This window comes from Heptranchias perlo, chromosome 5, assembly GCF_035084215.1.
Source record: "Heptranchias perlo isolate sHepPer1 chromosome 5, sHepPer1.hap1, whole genome shotgun sequence".
Taxonomy (NCBI): Eukaryota; Metazoa; Chordata; class Chondrichthyes; order Hexanchiformes; family Hexanchidae; genus Heptranchias; species Heptranchias perlo.
In genome coordinates, this window is record NC_090329.1 from 58231070 (window position 1) to 58251301 (window position 20232).

A 20232-nucleotide genomic window follows, 5' to 3' on the forward strand; every position below is an offset into this window, starting at 1 on the left:
TAGAAGGATATGCAGCTAGGGTTAGATGAAGTAGGGTGGGAGGCGGCTAGTGTGGAACATAAACATTGTAGGGGGTGGTGGTGTGTGTCAGCTTCACCTCTGACTTCTGAGCGGTTCGAATCGTTCCCACTCCCTGGGTTCTAGACCTTGGACTTATTTGGGGGTTGTGACAAAAAGTGCAGCAGACAACTGGTTTTGGTACAAGAAAAGAAACTGGGTTTATTGCAGTCACAAATGAACTTATAACATTAGGATAACACTGAGATTATACAGACATACAAAGTACACTTAGTTAAGAATGAGGAACACACGGCATAACGAGGGAAAATCACCCGACTAATCCCCTTACCCTTGTCCCACCCCCAAAACCTAACTAAATTGAACTAGGAGAGGTCAGGGATCATGCTCACCAAACCAGTGTTCCTTGACAGTTCGAAATCCAGCCAGGTAAGCCGGTTGCAGTTTTGGGGTACGCTCTTTGTGTCCTCTGGGCCCTGCCGTCCCCACGTGGTCCTGGTCTGTGGAATCTGCAAAGGTTCTTCAGTTGGATAGAGTCTGTTGGTGCGGTAAGGCGCAGTTGTGGGTGGGCGATCTTCGTGGAGGGCTGCGGTTGCCTTGTTGCTGCTCCAAAACTGCTGTTTAAAACTGAACTGCTTAGAACCTGCTCCAAAACCAACTCCTTGTGCTTCGTAACTGGTCGCCCAGTTATACTGTTTTTCAAATTTCTTATCTGATTCCAAAACAAGGTTAGTTCTTTGTCTGATTATGGTGGGCTTCTTCCGGTGATTGTTGGTTTCCTGTCCCCGTAACTAGGCTTGAACTGAAAGCTATTGTATTGATGGGTTTGCATAATTGCATTGATTGCTACCTTCCTGCTTTTAGTAGTTAGTAGCGATAATTTATGCAAGGTTTTGATGGGCTTTAGTTTCGTGTAAGCTGAAGTCTTTCTCTGGGTTGATTGTTTTAAAGGGAAGAATGCGTATTCTGTCTTCTCCCATTGTCTGGTTTTCAGGAACAATCCACACTGTCCCAACAAGCCCGGGCATATCCAGTCCCAAGCCCTCATGGGCTGAATCTCCTGTCTGCAGGGATCCATATTTAACCCAGTAGTTGGGTCCTCTGCCATAAAAGTCCAAAAGTCATATCCTCGTTGATGATATGAAAAATGTGGGAATTTTGAGAACCCTTCAACATCGGCATAGACCAGTTGGCCGAATGACCTGGTTCTGTGCTGTAAATTCTTTGTAATTCTATGACCTCCTATATTGATAGTTGAGAAAGTATCAATACCAGGCCTAAGAAATGTTTCTTTTACAGGTTTGGACTCAGTGGAATTCACTATGTGGATGCTGGTTTTCTTGGATTTAAGCCATATTTTGCTGCTCCAAGAGCAGGAACAGTCTGGGTAGGTTTGTTTGTCATTTATATATTTTTCCTTACACAGAGGGATAGAATTCAACCAGTTTATGATATAATGGAGCATTATTATAGGAGTTCAAGCAGTTTACACTGCACTTATACTGTTGTTTTTGAAGTTTGTGTAATACATTTTTGCCCCTATTATAAGTGTCATCGCATCAACTGGGGGCATATTTTCCTCTGACCATCTTATGATCTGAAGAGATAAGAATAGGAAGGGAATTGTCTGTTAGTGCTGCTCTGAAAATGTGCACCCATTCAAAAATGCATTAATGAACATTGGTGAAAAGTGTGGGGAAAGTTTTTTTTTTGTTACAGCCTTGTTAAAAGTAATTAATGGTGAACTCGTGTAGTATTTCACAGCGGCAAAGACAAATCAAAAAGTGGTATTTTCTTCCAAGTCAGACTTGGCATTAGTGAGTTTAATTAATGGGAAAAGCAACACTTCATCTGTGGTTAAGGCAAGTGATTTGGCATGCTGTGACTAATTTCGCAAATCTCTGCAATTGCAATGTGCAATACGGTTTAAAAGCCCAGGAGACAGTGAAAATATGGAAAGAAAGGGGCTTGCATTTACCTAGCGCCTTTCACGACCTCAGGGTGTCCCAAAGCGCTTTACAGCCAATGAAGTGTAGTCACTATTGTAACGTATTGTAATAAGTCACTCACTACAACAATCACTTGCCCAACCACAATTTCTGTCTCCAGTACCCTTATCTTTTAAAGTTTCTTTGAGATCTTTTTTCAGTAAAGATTGCCCCCCCCCCACCCTTCCTCCCTTTTTATGTAATTTTATTCCATTTCTCTGCCTGGCCTGATACATCTCCATCCAGGGCGACAGGTGCATAGCTGTTCCCAGGAGTCTCAGGCATAAGTTTTCCCTCCAACTTTCCCTCCCCAGGAGACACCATAACCTCATTCAACAAGGTTTAAGTTGGAAATTCAGCACATTGGGATGTGAACCTGAATTATTGAGACCTGAACCTATATTTAATCCCCACTTTATGGCATTGCACATTATATTAATAGTCCAAATATAAGATATCCTTGATCTGCATTCTGTTTCTGCTATTCATAGTTTCTGACACAAGATTTGCATGATCATAGATCTGCCTAAAAACAACTATTTAATGTTTTTGAAATATTTCTCCTTATTTCAGTTTAAAAAAAAATTCCTAACAGAATATTACTTAGTTAACCCCTGACTTTAGGTTTTGTACGTAAGTCTTTTTCTTTAAGGTCTTGGTTTTGTTTTCTGCTTGTAGAGTATTTCTGGCTCTGATTGGTTGAATACCTGTGTCTCAGGAGACAATACTGGAGAAGTGATGGCTGTGATCCTTCCAGACTGTATGAACAACACAATGAATATCAAGCGACCAAACGAGCGTCGTTTTGTGAGTATATATTGAAGTGTTGTCTGTGCGTGCTCTTTAAGATACTTGATGAATGATCATTGAAAAAAGCTAATTTAGTAATATAAAGATTAATTTGTCATGCATACATTTAAAATTGAATGGAATCTACAATAAAAATACTAATACACTAAAGTATGAATTATAATTGGATGCAGTGTTTAATCAGAATCAATAAAATAAACATGTTTGTCCTTCATATGCTCAAGCTCATGTGCTAAGAACGTCCCTCAACACAAAAAGGGAATGTTAAGAATAATTAAGATTTTAAATAAGTTCCAGATACATTATAGGTTGCAGGATACACAAATTCTATTCGGTTAAAGGCTTGAGTAATAACATTTAATCGTAAACTATGCACTAATTTAAAAACCAAACATATGGATGTACATCTTCTGTATAATTTAAAGTCTGCATCTAATGTGTGTCTACAGTGGTCCACCTTTCAAAGGTCTCACCCCTGAAAGTGTTAGCTTCGAGAGACATCGAAGCTCAGAGTATGTCACAAGACTGCAGGATTGGCTCCAATAACCAATTATTTCTTACGTTACCAATCAACTATCCAATTGGTTAAATGTAAATGAATCAAAAGTATCAATGAGGAAAGAGTCACCAGCAGAAAACTACAATCAAATCTTTCAGTTTTTCCAAAAGCTACCATTCGTGAACCAACAAACACCACAAAAATAACCAGTCATTGCTCAAATTTCTTCTACGATGTCATATAAAAAATACAGAATTCTGGGGGGTGGGAAATGACTAGCTTCCCCATAAAATTAGCATTTAATGTTAAAAATGTCTGCAAGAGGTTTCCCTACATGGGCTCGGCTTCTTCCTGGGGCTTGAGCTCAAAATTTCATCTGGTCCTTGAGTGCTCGGGATTTCCAGCTGCTGTGAACAAATTCTGCGTGTATAAGAGTAAACTATACTGAGTATTTTATCGCAAGGACCAGGAAGAAAGTTACATTGCTCTCGTGACAATCTAGTCAAAAAACTATATAGCATAAGAGATAGAAAAGAATAAAAAGATTCAATCTTTTCACACATTTTATACAGTTTAAACCCTTAAATAAAAATCTTGAGCTGACTGCTGTTTGGGATTATGCTTTTTCTGTCACTGAGGGGCAGATGTTTACTTTGGGGCTAGAGCTTTGATGATAACCTTGGATATTGTAGGTGGTGGAGTTGGTCAGTCAATCAAGTCCAGAACATGGTGAATGACTACCTGTTCAGGTGCTGGTCAATGGAGACTCTGCAGTAAGAAAAACTTCTTTGGGTGGTGCTATATCAACAACTGCATCAGCAAGAAAATTCTATGTTTTCTTTCTCTGGCTCCCTCCAGTGGCTTGGTAGTTCTTGCTGATAGTTATGCTGTAGGCCCATACCTACTAGGAACTAGATTGAAACTGTCCAAATCATTTCTCATAGCCACCGAAAGCAGATGCTTTCATCTCCTCAGATGAGCTGGACTTGAACCAAGTTGTCGGATATGAAAGGCCAGTGTGTAACCCATGTGCCGACCAGTTCCGCTCGCAATTTTTAAGAAAGCAAAATTAAAATAACTGTAAGATGCTCCTTTTATTCTATTGCACTTTTGCTTATTCACTATTATTTTTGTGCAGCCAATTTATAAAGCTGACCTCATTGATCACAATGTTGCCAGCACATGCCAAGAAGAGAAAGAGGCCAACATCCAGAAGAATTCTTCAGAAATGGAGAAGGAAGATTTAAATTCCAGCCCTATCATTGAACCAAAGACTTATAGTGACACAGTGAAGAAATACTACCTAATGTTTGATGATACTGACCTGGTGAGCAAAAATAGATCTGTATCCTACTTATTTCATATTCCTCTCAGTGCTGTGCAATGAGACATTCACAGTTTTGTTTGTATGTGCGTGCGCACAATCTGCATCTGTATCCCTTTCAACGTGCCGCTTAAAGGTATTTAGACACGTTTCTGGTATTTGTTGCTGGAGACACAGCAATGAACATTTTTTAAAATAAAAATTTATTCTTTCGTGGTGTTTTGTTTAAAACACATTCCATTGGCAGCAGCCAACTGAACATTTCTAAAAATGTAATCTCTGGCTGCATGGGGAAGGGAGTACACTGAATGCAGACCATTAACCATGCTGCTTTAGGGCAGGTCAAGTGTTTTAGCTGCACTAAGGAGCTCAGAATATACAAATAATCTTACCATATGGAATGCTTCACTTGCGACGGGGAACATGGTGTAAGCATTGTCAGCATTTGGACTTGTGAGGAGGGTATACCTCGTGTGTCCATTACAATCCAGAACACCCATGCATTAGACCCTCATCTGATCATGAACACTGAGGTTAATTTTCAACTTCGGTGGGGGAGGAAAACTGGCCGTTTCGGATCGACAGCCCGTTACACATCCTGCCGGATTTTCCTTTCTGATGCCGACAATTTTCCACCCCAACTGAAGTTAAAAATTACCCCATATATTTTGCTAACTAACCTGGGCGCTTTTTAAAAAATTCTTTTGAATTCATCAAGGATTCTTGGAGGGGTCAGACAGGAGTTGGTAGGGGTAGCGGGCGGGAGTATTTTTGTGGGGTCAGGAAGAGCACTCCTGGCCCCATAAAAATAAAATTAAAAACATTTTGGCCCATTTTTTAGATGGCCTGCAGTTAGGCCGCTCCACCCCAAAATATTGAAATAAGGTTCCCACCTGTTTCAGGCAGGAGTGCTGGCCATCCATTTTGATACCCGTTTAAAATCGAGTTGGGGTGTCCTGGGGCAGCCTGTGGGGTGACTCTTCATTTAATAATAAAAATAAATTTTGATAGCCCACTGTCCCACTTTCCTGCATAAATGAGGTGGTAGGCAAAGAAAAAATGCCCCTGTGATATCTGGAATGCTGTTAGAATTGCCGATGGTTAGTTTAATGATGGAAACTGGCAGAGCGCGCAGTGTGGGGTATAGCTGGGGTTGAGGCTAGGCAGGAAGCACGATGTATAGGCTAGGTTACGGTACAATTGTGGTTAAGTGGGAGAGAGTGGCAGATGTTGGGACTGAGGCTGGGACAATGACTGAGGGACAGTGGTGGTAGCTGAGGTGAGCACGAAGGCAGCTGAGAGAGTGGACAGGGTATAAATAGGACTGAAAGTGGGAAGAATGCTGTGAGTATAATCACGTGTGAAGGAGTGGGACTGGACCAGGTGGGTCAAGGTTGATTGAGGGTGCCTGGGACTCAGATCTGTCTGTACCGTCTTAGCACAATCTGTGCATCTGTTTGCCTTTTATGAGACCCATAGTTCCAAACTGCTGGTTTACAGCTTAGTGCTTGGAACCAGTGAAGCGTAGTGGGTTTGGAGTAGGGGCTGGTGCAGGAATAGGGGCAGAGGCTGAGACCTGGGTGGAGAGCCGTTTGAAGGGGGCAGATGCAGAGGCCAGACTGTTCCTGAGTGAAGGCAATCAAGTGGAACTGATGGAGGGGAATGAAGGTGGGAGTGGGCTGGAGTCTGATCTTGCTATTGATTATTTAGTGCTGGGAAGCAGCCAGCAGTTACAGTAGTGATGGGAAACAAGCTGAAACCGGTTTAGGGTTTGTACTGGCAGTAAGAGTGCCACACACAATGCCATTTATTCCAAAAGTATTGATTAGGACTCATTGGACATTATAGCACTACCTGTTAAAATTAATATTAGGAAGTGTTACTGAGGTGTTACTCAGGCCTTGCTAATTGTCACATCAGCATGACTAAATTATAACGAGGAAGTACACAAAGGAAAATGTGAGCCTATTAATGATTAATAGGTGAGGATACAGTATAGCCCCATAATAATAGACATGTTGATGTCGTCAAATGTACTTGTTATAAAGGGGGAACAAGTCTGAGACGTAGGAGTCTTGATGACTACATTGTAATTTCAGTACGAACAAAGTAACAGCCACTTTTGTGTTGGTGCTTGTTTACGTCTGATTCTGGGAGACCAGCATCTGTGAGCTGGCCCCATTACTGACACAACTAAATCAAGCTTCCTTATCCCACAGCAGAATCGAAGAGCCACAAAAACTAGGTGTGTGTTCCTGTTGCAAGGAAAAGGGCACTAGATTTAGTAATCATTGGGAGTGGTTCACAGGGAACAGGCTCCCGAAATCCAATGGAAACAAATTGAAGTAGGTCAAGCGGAGCAAGTGTCAGTGCGGGAACATTTAGGGAACAGTGATCACAGTATCATAAGCTTTAGATTAGTTATGGAAAAGGATAAGGAGCAATCTAGAGTAAAAATACTTAATTGGGTTGAGAATGGATCTGACCCAGGTAAATTAGAATCCAAGACTGGCAGGCAAGATTGTAATCGAACGATCCCCCTTCAGTTTATTTCAACTGCTAGAGTTTAGGGTGTAAGGATAAACCCGGCAACTGTAGGCCAGTCAGTTTAACCTTGGTGGTGGGGAAGGTTTTAGAAATGATAATCCTGGAACAAAATTAATAGTCACTTCGACAAGTATGGATTCATAAAGGAAAGCCAGCACAGATTTGTTAAAGGCAAATCGTGTTTAACTAACTTGAGTGATTTTTTTGAGGAAGTAACAGAGAGGGTTGATGAAGGCAATGCGGTTGATGTGTATATGGACTTTCAAAAGGCATTTGATAAAGTGCCACACAATAGGCTTGTCAGCAAAATTGAAGCCCATGGAATAAAAGGGGCAGTGGCAACATGGATACCAAGTTGGCTAAGTGACAGGAAAAAGAGTAGTGGTGAATGGTTGTTTTTTGGCCTGGAGGAAGGTGTACAGTGGTGTTCCCCAGGGGTCGGTACTAGGACCACTGCTTTTTTTATATATATATTAATGTCTTGGACTTGGGTGTACAGGGCACAATTTCAAAATTTGGAAGTGTAGCGAACATTGAGGAGGATAGTAATAGACTTCAAGAGGACATAAACAAGCTGGTGGAATAGGCGGACACATGGCAGATTAAATTTAACGCAGAGAAAAGCAAAGTGATACATTTTGGCAGGAAGAATGAGGAGAGGCAATATAAACTAAATGGTATAATTCTAAAGTGGGTGCAAGAGCAGAGAGTCCTGGGGGTATATGTGCACAAATCTTTGAAGGTAGCAGGACAGGTTGAGAAAACCGTTTTTAAAAAAAAAAAAGTATATGGGATCTTGGGCTTTATAAATAGAGGCATAGAGTACAAAAGCAAGGAAGTTATGTTGGACCTTTATAAAACATTGATTTGGCCACAACTGGAGTATTGTGTCCAACTCTGGGCACTGCACTTTAGGAAGGATGTGAAGGCCCTGGAGAAGGTGCAGAAAAGATTTACTTGAATGGTTCCAGGGACGAGGGACTTCACTTACATGGATAGACTGGAGAAACTGGGGTTATTCTCCTTAGAGCAGAGAAGGTTAAGAGGAGATTTGATAGAAGTGTTCAAAATCATGAAAGGTTTCGATAAAGTAAATAAAGAGAAACTGTTCCCATTGGGTGGAAGAGTCGAGAACCAGAGGACACAGATTTAAGGTGATTGGCTAAAGAACCAAAGGTGACATGAGGAAAAACTTTTTTACACAGCGAGTGATTATGATCTGGAATGCGCTGCCTGAAAGGGTGGTGGAAGCTGATTCAGTCATGGCTTTCAAAAAGGAATTGGATAAACACTTGAAGGGAAAACATTTGCAGGGCTACGAGGAAAGAGCGGGGGGAACGAGACTAACTGGATTGCTCTTACAAAGAGCCGGGGTGGGCCGAAAGGCCTCCTTCTGTGCTGTAACCATTCTCTGATCCTAACGATATTAAAGCAGTTACCATGAAGTTTTTAGTTACACTCACAGTGCTAACTAGCGTTCTAACGGCTTAGTGGAATTGAAGGTGATAATGAGCAGACGGACGTTAGCAGGAGTTCAGTCTGTTGAATTGAAGGAAATATTTAATTAACTATAGCAATTGTTACTGTGACTTGCAGCTGAAAATTTCCTGAGAACATCAGGAGGAAGTTGGTGTGGGGCTTGGGTGAGGCGGGGACGATGGTAACCAAAGAAGTTTTTAAATGAAAGGTGTGATATGCTCAATAGAAGGAAAGGTGCTGGAGGAGTAGGGGAGAAGTCCAGGTATGCATTGGAGGTAAGGACTTTGCCACTGCTGGAATAGTTCAGGCAGTGCTAGTGGTGAAAAGGTATAGCCTGGAGAGACTTCGGCAGATATCAAGAAGTCCTGCCTGTGAGCGATGTTTCTGTCAGTGTCAGAATGTCGATATCCCCAATGAGGACATGGATGGCAAGGGTCTTGTTGTTTGCAAATGAGCAAACATTCTGGAGACAGATTTGTAGGAGGAAGTGTTTGTGTATTGGTAGGGAACAGGGCTCTGGTGAAATGGTATACTGAGGTGTTTTACTGTGATGTGTAATTATCCACTAATCATGAGCCACTACGCTGTGAAAAATGAATTTTACATTATATCGTTGATGCTGGTTACTGTTGAGCCAAGATGTACAGAATCTATGTTCTTTTATAAATGTATGTGTAAAATTTTACCTAAAGTATATTTAGTCGTTGATTTGTATGCATGGCGACATTCAAATACATACTGAAGCCAGTTCAGACTGGTACAGACTGCAGACTGAAGGTAATAGATGTGCTTTATGGGCCGTTGAGTTATATAAAAGAAAAAGCATTTGTCGTTCTCTGGGTTGCAGTCAACAGGAAACTGGTGGAGTGGAATAGAACACAACAGATGGCATACCCTAGGCAGAGAGAGATTAATTTTTAAATTAATGAAGGATGAGGCACTTAATCAACAGTGTAAGCCTGTCAGACTATCAGCCATTAAGACCATTGCTGGTGCCTTGTTGAAATCATTGGCTTTTTAGTAGCATTGCTCTTTCTTAGAAACATCAAAGCTGCTCGCTGAAGTGTATCAAAAAGATAACCAAGATAATAAATTCCGTTGCTTTTCTCAACTTTAAAGATGCCTAATTGCAGCAATAAAACCAAGGGCTACATAATTCAGAAGCAAATTTCCACAAACTGTGACCTTTTCACAGCTGAATTTTCTCAGGCACTTGAAGGTTAATAGCTGAATAAGATTTCAGCAAATGTCTCCCACACAAATTCGCTTGGTTACCCAGTGGCTGATCACCTTTCCAAGAAAAACTAATACTGATTGTGTATTGCCTATTTTGTGACCGTGACACAAAACTGTTCATTATTATACCCTTCTCTTTGGCGGCTGGCTGCATCAGCAAAGGTGATGAAGTAATTTTGGGAACTGTGTCTTGCATCATTAACTCAGCAGCTGTCAAGTAGATATGGTGTGATACAAATGTGGGTGTCTGCAACCTCGACAACAGATATGTAGATTTTGAACCAGATGATGAGCCTGCGCATTGTGAGCCTGTACCGGTACAGCCAAGTAGATCACAGAGGGGCCAATACAAGGGACTAGGAAGTGGGAGTGTCTAACAATTGCTGAACAGAATAGCTTCAGTATTGCCAGTGTTGAGCTATAAGAAATTCTGGGTCATCCACAACTTGATGTAGAACCATAGAAAAGATACAGCACAGAAGGGGGCCATTCGGCCCATTGTGTCTGCACCGGCTTGAAGAACGACCAGGTGCTCATTCTAATCCCACCTTCCAGCACTTGGTCCGTAGCCCTGCAGCTTACAGCACTTTAGGTGCAGGTCCAGGTACTTTTTAAAAAGAGTTGAGGTTCCCTGCCTCTACCGCCAATTCAGGCAGCGAATTCCATACACCCACCACCCTCTGGGTAAAAATGTTTTTCCTCAAGTCCCCTCTAATCCTTCTGCTAATCAGCTTAAATCCATGTCCTCTAGTTCTTGAACTCTCCAACAAACAATCCAACAGGAAGACAACATTCTTGGAATCAAGGGTATTAGTGGAGAGGTAAAGCTGTGTATCATCGGGATATATATATCATATAAAATGTGTTTGTGTGTAAATATGATACATACTGAATCCATGTTTGCAGATAATGTTGCCGAAGTGCAACGTATAGATGAGGAATTGTAAGAGGCCAAGCATGAAACCTTGGGGCACACTAGAGATTCCAGTGCAAAGAAACCACATTCTTGTTTCCCCTCCCAATCCACATCCTCATCTGTCTCTAACTCCACTCCCATCCTCTGCCCATCGATAAAAACTATTCCCTAGCCCACTCTCTAATGGCCTTTCATCCACTATGCTGTCACTGCTTGCAGCAATCTTCTCACTAGCTCCCTTGCCTCTGCTTTCAATGTCCTTGTCTAAGCCAGAACCCTCACAGTTTCCCAACCCATCACTCCTCCTGGTGTAACACTCACCTTCACATTCTCAAATTCAAGGGCCACAAATTCGAATTCGAATTGCAAAAGATGTATTGACCGCATTGGTACTGATGGGATTGGAACCAGGCGACATGGAAGAGAGATAGTGGAGTAGGTCCATACATTCGACCATGTCAAAGGCTATGAAGAGAACAAGGAGGGCCAAAATACCGCAAAATGTCGTTGGTGACATTGACCAGGGCAGTCCTGATTTTGTGGAGAGGATAGAAACTGGATTGAAGAGATTAGAACACGGAATTCGAGAGCGATGGCCACAGAGTTGGATGATGATGACGTACTCCAGAACTTGCGAGGAACGGGAAGTTGGAGATGGAGTATTATTTAAAGCAAATGAAGGAGTCAATAGTAATTGTGTTTTTTAAGGAACAGAGTAAGTTTAGTAGTTTTAAAAATGGGGGAAGGGAAACAAGAGCATTGGCTGAGGATGGGTAGTTTTGTCAAGAGCTGAATTGGGCAGAACTGAAGGGAGGTGGAGGTGGGTTTCGTGCAAGAGATGAATCTGGTGAGGGCTAAGGTGGAAATAGGGGAGAAGCTATGAAGTATTTTGAGGTTGGTGGTGCTACTGAGTGAGCTGAAACTGGTCAGGGAAGGCACAGAGGCTGGCGGATGATCAGGGAGTTGAGCAGATTGCTTCAGTTTTGAAGACTAAGAAATTCATGAGCTGCTCATAACAGTGTCACGTGGAGATGGTTCGGGGCAGGGGAAGAGAGTTGAAAGGAGGCAATTTGGAGTGGAGAAAAGGAGTTTGGGATTACCTTTGCTGTCCAGGTAGATCTAATAATATGATTTGACTATGAAGGGAGATATTTTTAGGTAGTTGAGCTGGAACTAATGTCGCATAACCAGGTTTGTGCCGTGTTTATTGGGGCATCTTTCTCCATCAAAGGTGCTATATAAATTCAAGTTTTTGTTATGTGAATTCGAATTTGTGGCCCTTGAATTTGAGAATGTGAAGGTGAGTGTTACACCAGGAGGAGTGATGGGTTGGGAAACTGTGAGGGTTCTGGCTTAGACAAGGACATTGAAAGCAGAGGCAAGGGAGCTAGTGAGAAGGTTGCTGCAAGCAGTGACAGCATAGTGGATGAAAGGCCATTAGAGAGTGGGCTAGGGAATAGTTTTTATCGATGGGCAGAGGATGGGAGTGGAGTTAGAGACAGATGAGGATGTGGATTGGGAGGGGAAACAAGAATATGGTTTTAAAAAAAAAACTGGCCTTGTTGGTGACAGACCTCGGAAGTAGCGATAGCCCACGTAATAGCAGGGTTGAAGCGTAGCCATGGAGTGGGGGTATGGGTGGAAGAATTAATGTACAGAGTAAGATTGAATAAGGACAGGAAGGCAGAAAAATTAGACGGCAAGAAGTTGAAATCAGAAAATGTGGGGGATCTTTGAGAGGAAGTTACCAGCGGGCCGTTGAGAGGTGGTAGTTATTAAGGACTTTGAAGGAGAAGTGGGGTTGATAATGGTTTGGTGTTTGATTATGGAAGAGGAGCTTATGGACTAAGGAGGCCGGTCAAGGCGGGACCGGAGGTGAGATTCACGCTGCTGCTATGGTGGTTTGGGCCGGGAATGTGGTGGAACATGTACCTGGGCAGATAGCTTCTGAGGAGAAGGCAGTCACTCTTGCTTAGCCAGGTCTTGATCCAGTCCAGGATGTCAATGGACATCCAATATGAGGATATGAATGAAGAGGGTCGAGTTTCCAAAGGAACAAACCTTTTGTCGGATAATCTGCAGTGGACCATCAAAGGGGAAGCAAGTGGAGAGGGGAATAGGGGGATTACGCTGGGGGATAATAAGGGCAGGGTGTGCAGCAGGAGAAGGGATGACACAGTTGGTGACGGTATTTTGGGACAACCAACGGCCATTGAGTATACGTAGGGGGATCTCAACCCTTGGGTAGCAGCAGGGGAGGGTGTGGGCAGAGTAATAGTACTGAGAAGAATGGGATGGAGCGGGACAGGTTGCAGAAAAGGGGGTTATGAAGAGTGGAGTGGATGAGACTTTGGAGATGGGTAGGCTAGAAATGGAGGATGGAAGATTGAACTAGCAACCTGAGAGGAGGAGGAGCTTTGTTCTGGAGCCGTGGCCAAAACACGCATGCAAGTGGACACCAGGGGTAAATTTGAAATTGCGTGTGCAAATCTACGGGAACACTATACATAGTTGAAGGAGGGTGTAAGAGATCGCAACAGGTCCAAATGTTCAGGAGGTTTTAGATGCAGAGGAAGCACATCTTGGGATCCCATGAGTCTCATTAGGCTCTGAAACTGGAGAAACCTGTTGACATTGCTCCAGGCTATCCACCTGAGCAAGACACTGAAAATAATTCTCACCAGCCCCACATAAGTAGCATCAAGTTCCCATCTCGTTGGAGGGAAAGTTATGCGACTGAAATAGGAATCTGCTGTTTGAGATCATTAAAAATTTTATTATTTTTATAAATTTGTAGGTAAGCCTAGTATTGTAACAGTTTAAACTGGACTCTTGTTAGCAACATGCAAAGGAATCTTTTGTCTTTGTGTGGTAGGGAGGGCGTGAGGTAGAGTTAGCTATTGATCATTCTGGGGCTGGCTATCTCCAACCAGACTCTCATTGGCCTATACTTGCAATCAATTGCATCTGCAATTAATCCTGGTCATTGAAAAACCACATACAGCTATGCTGACAATCTCTTATCAGTGCCAGCTATCTGAAAACAACGATGCTGTTTGGTATGCCAGCCTGCCTGCAGGAAAACAGGCCAGAGCAATTGATTCAGTTGTCAAGTAGATGTGGGCTCTGGAAGGAACAATTCCTGCTTTATCTACCTGGAAGGTAGAATTTATTAAAATTTTGTTCCTGGTGAGAGGATCTGGGGCTTCTTGCTTAGTGAGGAAAGGATTTTTTTTTGAGGTGCGAGAAGCTGCCTAGACCAATTATATTTGAGCAGCAACCCGAAGTTCTGAAGTCCACTCAGACCAACTTTATTGCTGGGCCACTTTAGCAAAACAAAACTCCTTGAGGGAAAAATTGGATAAGGGTTCTTTCTGGGCGATGGTAGCACGACCACCCCGCGCCTGATGGACCCTACGCAGGCAGCACGTGAACTTCGTGCTGCCTGCTACTTACCATGGAATCTCCGTGCAGCAAGCGCAGTCCTCGCTGCTGAGAGGCTGCACGGAAAATGAGGAAGTTGGAAATGGGGCGTGGCCAGCACATGTCATCAGCAGCCTGCACTACTTAAAGGTGCAGGCACATTTCAAATGGCAGGTACACAGCTTACTAGAAGAAAGGAAAATGGACACGAGAGTAGCTGCACCGGCAAGAGAGAGGACTTCATGCTTCTCTGGTGATGCTCTCGAGGATCTGGTGGAAGGCGTGGATAAAAGGAGGGCCAGCATGTACTCGCAGGGTGGCCGGAGACCCTCCACGCTGCAGCTGCACAGGCATTGGCAGGCTGTGGCGCAGGAAGTGAATGCTAGGAGCAATGTACCACACACGTGGGTGCAGTGCCAGAAGAAGTTTAATGATTTGACACGAGTGGTCAAGGTGAGTGAATACAAGTGTCAAGTGGCGCATCCTACCCACTGCTCCACGTATGACATCTTCCGTCACCCATCCACCCACCAACAAACACTGCCCATTCATACGCAATGCTGCGTCTCACCCGCACATAGTACCACACTCGCAGGGCACACAACCACCACTCACAAGTCACACAAACTGGCAGCTATTCGACCATGACAGGCACATCACCTACACACCTTGCAGGATGCTCACTGACACACTATCCTCTAGCTTGCAGGGGAAGGTGGCGTATAACACCCGGCAGCAGGAGGGACCTGAGGCTGGATGGGCACGTTTGCATGTCCTCACCCCCCTAGAGGAGACAGTGCTCCTGATCATTGGGTCGGCCGTCGCTGCAGCCGTGCTGGAGGTTCCGGTGAAGGGGGTCTCTGCATATCTAATGCTCCTCCTCCCTTTCCACATCTCCCTCCTCTTACTTGTTCCTCTCCCCACTCCACAACTCAATCTGTTTCCCTTTGTCATTGCAGATACCCAAGAACACATGACTGCACCCTCCGAGGAGGAGGACACTGAAGCCACACCGTCACTCGATCTGACACTTGCTTCCACCAGCAAAGAGACAGACACTGTGCCTCCTTTAGAGGTTAGGTCAGAGGAGGGATCTGCACGTAGTGAGACACCGAGCACAAGTGCGCAGGAGCCGGGGCGGAGGGAGTGGATACCACAGGTGCCAGCTCGCCGAAGGGCGAGGCCGCTCACTAGTTCTGCTGCAGAGGAGTCAGATGAGGATTTCGATGGGCCAGGCTACGGAAGACGGCTGATGGGCGTACACCAAGAAATGCTTGGGGCACTAGAAAGCCTGCCAGAAAGCCTGCGCATAATGAGAAGGGGCATGGAGGAGTCCAGCTCCAACTTGGCACAGGGCTTTGCGCAGAGCTTGGAGCCCATCCTTTCCAACATGGAACGGGTGGTCACCTCCATCAGCGCAGCTGTGGAACCCACCATGATGCAGCGTCTGATGACTGACGTCACAGCATCCATTGCAGCAAAAAAATCTGCCATCCAAGGTCTGACTGCTGCAGTGGAAGCTCAGACTGCTGCTATCATGGCTATGGGGACCACTGTGGAACGGAGCTTCCAGGGCGTCATAGCACTCCAGTAATCCATTCTCCAGCTGACCTCCAGGATTGCTGATGCGCCGCCCTGGGAGAGTGGCAGTGGCGCCATGGTAGTGGGACCTGCTGTCCTCTCTCAAGACGACAGCAATCCTGCTCCCACCCCTGCTACTCTGCCAGTGCCCCTATTGCCTCTCTGCCAGCCAGGCCAGGCTGCTGCAGCCCATGCTGAGATGGTGACGTCTGAAGCCAGGCCCTCCAGGCCCAGAGCTGCTCGAGTTCGTCCTCCAAGGCCATCTGCACATTCCTCCATTGAAGGGCAGCAGCCTTCCACCACCCATGCTCCAGCCACTGGGGCAGCACCTCGTAGGAGCATAAGGATAGGTAAAGGCACACGAACAACAGGCACTAAGGGACTGCGCAAGGGTGAATAGTCCTGTTATGTTTGCATAATTTCATTTAATCATTGATAAATGAGACTTTGAATTTGCATTTGGTGGTGGTTTTTATTTATGCAATGAGCTGAGAAGGACACCAATATGTAATCAGATGGAGGGCGATTTGATTGTCTTGTGGGAGCGGAAAGGTGGGGAATGTAGAACTGTTGGTGAGTTGGGGGATGTAGTTCAAATTATTGATAGCGGGCACGGATCAGGCAAGCACGCACAGCCCTTCTGATTTCTGTTGCACCCTTGCGTCTTCCTCCACTTCCTGTTCCGGCTCCACTCCCTCCTCTTCCGTCTCAGCCTCTTCCTCCGCCTTTTCCTCCTCAGCTTCCTCCTCCTTCACCTCTGGCTCAAGGTCTTCTCCAATCAGTGGTGGCAAAGGCTGGTCCCTCATGATAGCGAGATTGTGCAGCAAGCAGCAGACCACCACAAATCTGCCCACCCGCTCAGGGGAGTACTGCAGGGCTCCTCCAGACCGGTCCAGGCAGCGGAAGCGTTGTTTGAGGAGGCCTATGGTGTGCTCCACGATGTTGCGTGTGGCAGCATAGCTCTCATTATAGGCCTGCTGTGCACATGTGCGTGGATTCCTGACCGGTGTCATGAGCCATGTCATGAGGGGATAGCCCTTGTCGCCCAGTAACCAGCCTTTGACTTGCTGAGTCGGGTGAAAGATCACTGTCACGTTGGACTGCTGCATGACGAAGGCATTGTGACTGCTCCCAGGGTAGCGGGCATTGACCTCCATGATGCGATGTGTGTGATCACACACCAGCTGCACATTGAGGGAGTGGAAGGCCTTTCGGTTGACGAAGGCAGCCGAGTTAATGTGCGGGGCACGCAGGGCAATATGTGTGCAGTCAATTGCACCCTGCACCATGGAGAAGCCAGCAATGCGGGCGAACCCCCGTGCTCGCTCATTCTGTTCCTCTCTGTTGAGAGGGAAGGTGATGAACCTGTTCCTCATGTGGTACAGTGCGTCTGTGACCTCCCTTATGCAGCAGTGCACTGCACACTGCGAGATGTTGCACACGTTGCCAGCAGAGGCCTGAAATGTTCCTGAGCCATAGAAATTCAGCGCCATGGTGACCTTCACAGCCACAGGCAATGCTGTCCTCGCTCTGCTCTGAGGCTGCAGTTGTGGCCGCACCAGTTGACAGATCTCAGGGACGGCTTCCTTGGTGAACCTCAGGCGTCGGATGCAATCCTCCTCGGTCATGTTGAGGTAAGAGAATTGATCCCGGAAGGCCCTTATTGGGTAGGGCCTCCTGCTCAGTGCCCTGCGCCCCCTCGTCCTCCGTCTCCTCGCAGCTTGACCTGCTGGGCGTGGCCTCTCTGCATACTCCCAGTCACGCTCAATGCCCAGCGGGAGCCCTGGCAGACCGCTCAGGGTTGGCAGGAATTTTGTTCCACCAGGGTTGTAACTTTCCGACCCGTAAGGCAGTACCTGCCAAAGCAATCTCAAATGTACTCTCGGAACGACCCAGCAATAAACAATCTCAGTAAGAATAGGGAGCTTCAAAAAACACTTCCTCCTCCTCCTGCAGCAAGAAGCAATAATCCAGCAACTAACCTGCAACACCTGCACAGCCCAAATAGCGCTGGTGTTGGTGGGGGGGGGTTCCTTCAGGCCCTGTAAGACACGTTTAGGTGGTCGGGGCTAAGACCGTGCGTTGAGTTGAGCATTCAGGTTGAAAATGGTGTGTATCACTTTAAATCAGCATTGCACACTGATCGCACGCATTTTCTCCCTACTTTCCATGCTTCCAGCGTCCAGTATTTGCACTAACTCCTATACCAAGATGGCGTCTGGCGCACGTCACACAGGAAACGTGCGTGTGCATCCAAGACGCCATCTTGGATGTCGGAGAGGCCGTGTAGTGCCGAAACAACCTGCGCTACACGGCCCAACTTAGCGCCCCTTATGCGTAAAGAAAGAACTTGCATCTACATAGCATCTTTGATGTCTCGGGATGTCCCAAAGCATTTCACAGTCAGCGAATTATTTTGAAGTGTCACTGTTATGTAGGCAAACTTAAAATTAAGTTCTGTGGTAGTTTAGGACAACATTGTGCCCAAATCATCATTATTACATGGATGCTTTTGTAATTGGAAATATTAATTTTTGATGCTAATGATAGAGCCTGTGTGTATTCACCTTAACTGAATTTAATAGAGACAACTGCACATTTTCATGTTAGAGATTCACCTTTTCCAGTGTCATAAGATAGATGGCATAAACTGTTCCCGTGAATGGTCATGTTGGTAGAAGGGTATCTACTGTAATTACAGCAACAGTAATTTTAAAGAGTATTAAATAATTCATACTGATATTTTTTAAAAATACAAATATTAAAGCAAGTTTAAATGCCATTTGCCTTCAAAAAGTAAGTATTTTTCTAACCAATTCCTAATGACCTAGATTTAAAGTTACTGAGATTGTTTATTGCTGGGTCGTTTCAAATCTTATAAAATGTAGCTTTCATGTTTGTTATAATTTTTGCTGTATTAGAAAGTAATATACAGTATTCTATACAGTTTTGGTTTTGAAGTGTTGTGGTCCAAATAAACCACACTTGGTTTTCAAGGTTACGCGATTCGTTCGGTAGTTTTGAATTCTTTCTTGCTCGTGTCGTCAAGATTATTTAAGCTACATTCTGATGTTCAAATGACAAGTCACAGAAAAGTGTTTTTTCAATTTAAAGTAATATAAACCTATACATTTTTGTTTCAAAAAAATGTTAGCTACATGAAGTTTTCCATAAAACTATAACTCTGGTTTGGCTTGCTGACAGTTGATATTTATACAATATTTGATACAATAACTGTTCGAGTCAAGGTGTTTCACTACATAAGATTAAATATCTAATGTTGGTACAGTGATCTATGTATTGATTAGATACCATCTTTTACATGTGGAAAACTGTTCTTAATCTAAATTAAAACATTTTCCTTATTTTATAGAGGAGTTTCAAGAACTTGTTTTCCAGAGAGCCTTTTAAGAGGATGCAGACCGTAGACAAAGAAAAAACGTATCCTGACCGAATGCCACTGGAGTCTGTATATAAGGTAAATTCTGCATCGTTGCTGCATCGTGCATAATGGAGATCAATATCTGTGATGGATACATTGCATATCCAAAATCACAGCCAAAAAAATTCACTCATCCAAAATACTGAACTGTGTAAAGTATATTCCACGAAGTGGAAATGTAGAAAAGTATTTTAGATAGATCTGTGTTTTAGACACTGTGCTCAAGTAAATTCTTGTGTGTTTCTCCATCACAGCTACTGTTTTTATGCTGAAGTCAACTCCTGACAAGCACTTGAGAAGCAACAAACTCCATTATCTTGTGATTCTGCAGGGTCTCCAGCAGAGTCAGTTGATTGCACTGTTAATTTATATACCTTGCTGCTTGACATCAACCAATCTTGTTGTTTTTATGGTGTGAGCGTTAAAGGAGGAGAGGGACAGAGACTCCTTTTGTAAGATTCCTCTTTTCCAGATACAACTTATTTACTGTGGACAGTGATACTGGCCGTATGCCCAAATGTGCTACCAGAACAACCATTCACTCAACCAAAATAAAGGTTTATAGCATTTTGGGATTTATAAATAGGGGCAATGCAAGAGGGTATGATAAATTTGTGCAAGGCAGTTGTTAGGCCATAGAGTACTGTGTACAGTTTTGGGTGTCCCATTATAGAATGGGCATTAAAACCATAGAAAGCATATAGCTTAGATTCACCAGAATGAAAAGCAATATTTATGAGGAGCGCCGAGGTACTAGGACTATTCCCACTAGTACAGAGAAGGCTAGGAGGAGAGTTTTTTAAATTATGAAGGGTTTTGAAGGGGTGAATTGGGACAGAGTATTTCCTCTGGTTGGGGAGTTTTTTAATTTCACTAAGGGAGAGTGGTAAAGAAATATTTATTTATTGTTAGAGAATGGAATGTTTTGCCACAGGAAATGGTTGAGACAGAGACCACTGCATCTTTTTA

The 20232-nt window shown here is 44.2% G+C and overlaps 1 protein-coding gene across 2 annotated transcripts in view; it reads left to right on the forward strand.

Moving 5' to 3' along the window:
- gtf3c2 (general transcription factor IIIC, polypeptide 2, beta) overlaps nucleotides 1–20232 on the forward strand; it is a 148272-nt gene that overhangs the window by 115037 nt on the left and 13003 nt on the right. For both annotated transcript variants that reach the window (XR_010962901.1, XM_067984439.1), the window contains exons 14-17: nucleotides 1318–1405; nucleotides 2685–2813; nucleotides 4454–4642; nucleotides 19195–19299. Coding sequence is in view for 1 of the 2 variants with exons in the window: in XM_067984439.1 (XP_067840540.1) it covers nucleotides 1318–1405; nucleotides 2685–2813; nucleotides 4454–4642; nucleotides 19195–19299 (511 nt within the window). In the remaining variant the exon portion in view is untranslated. The remainder of the gene's footprint in view (nucleotides 1–1317; nucleotides 1406–2684; nucleotides 2814–4453; nucleotides 4643–19194; nucleotides 19300–20232) is intronic.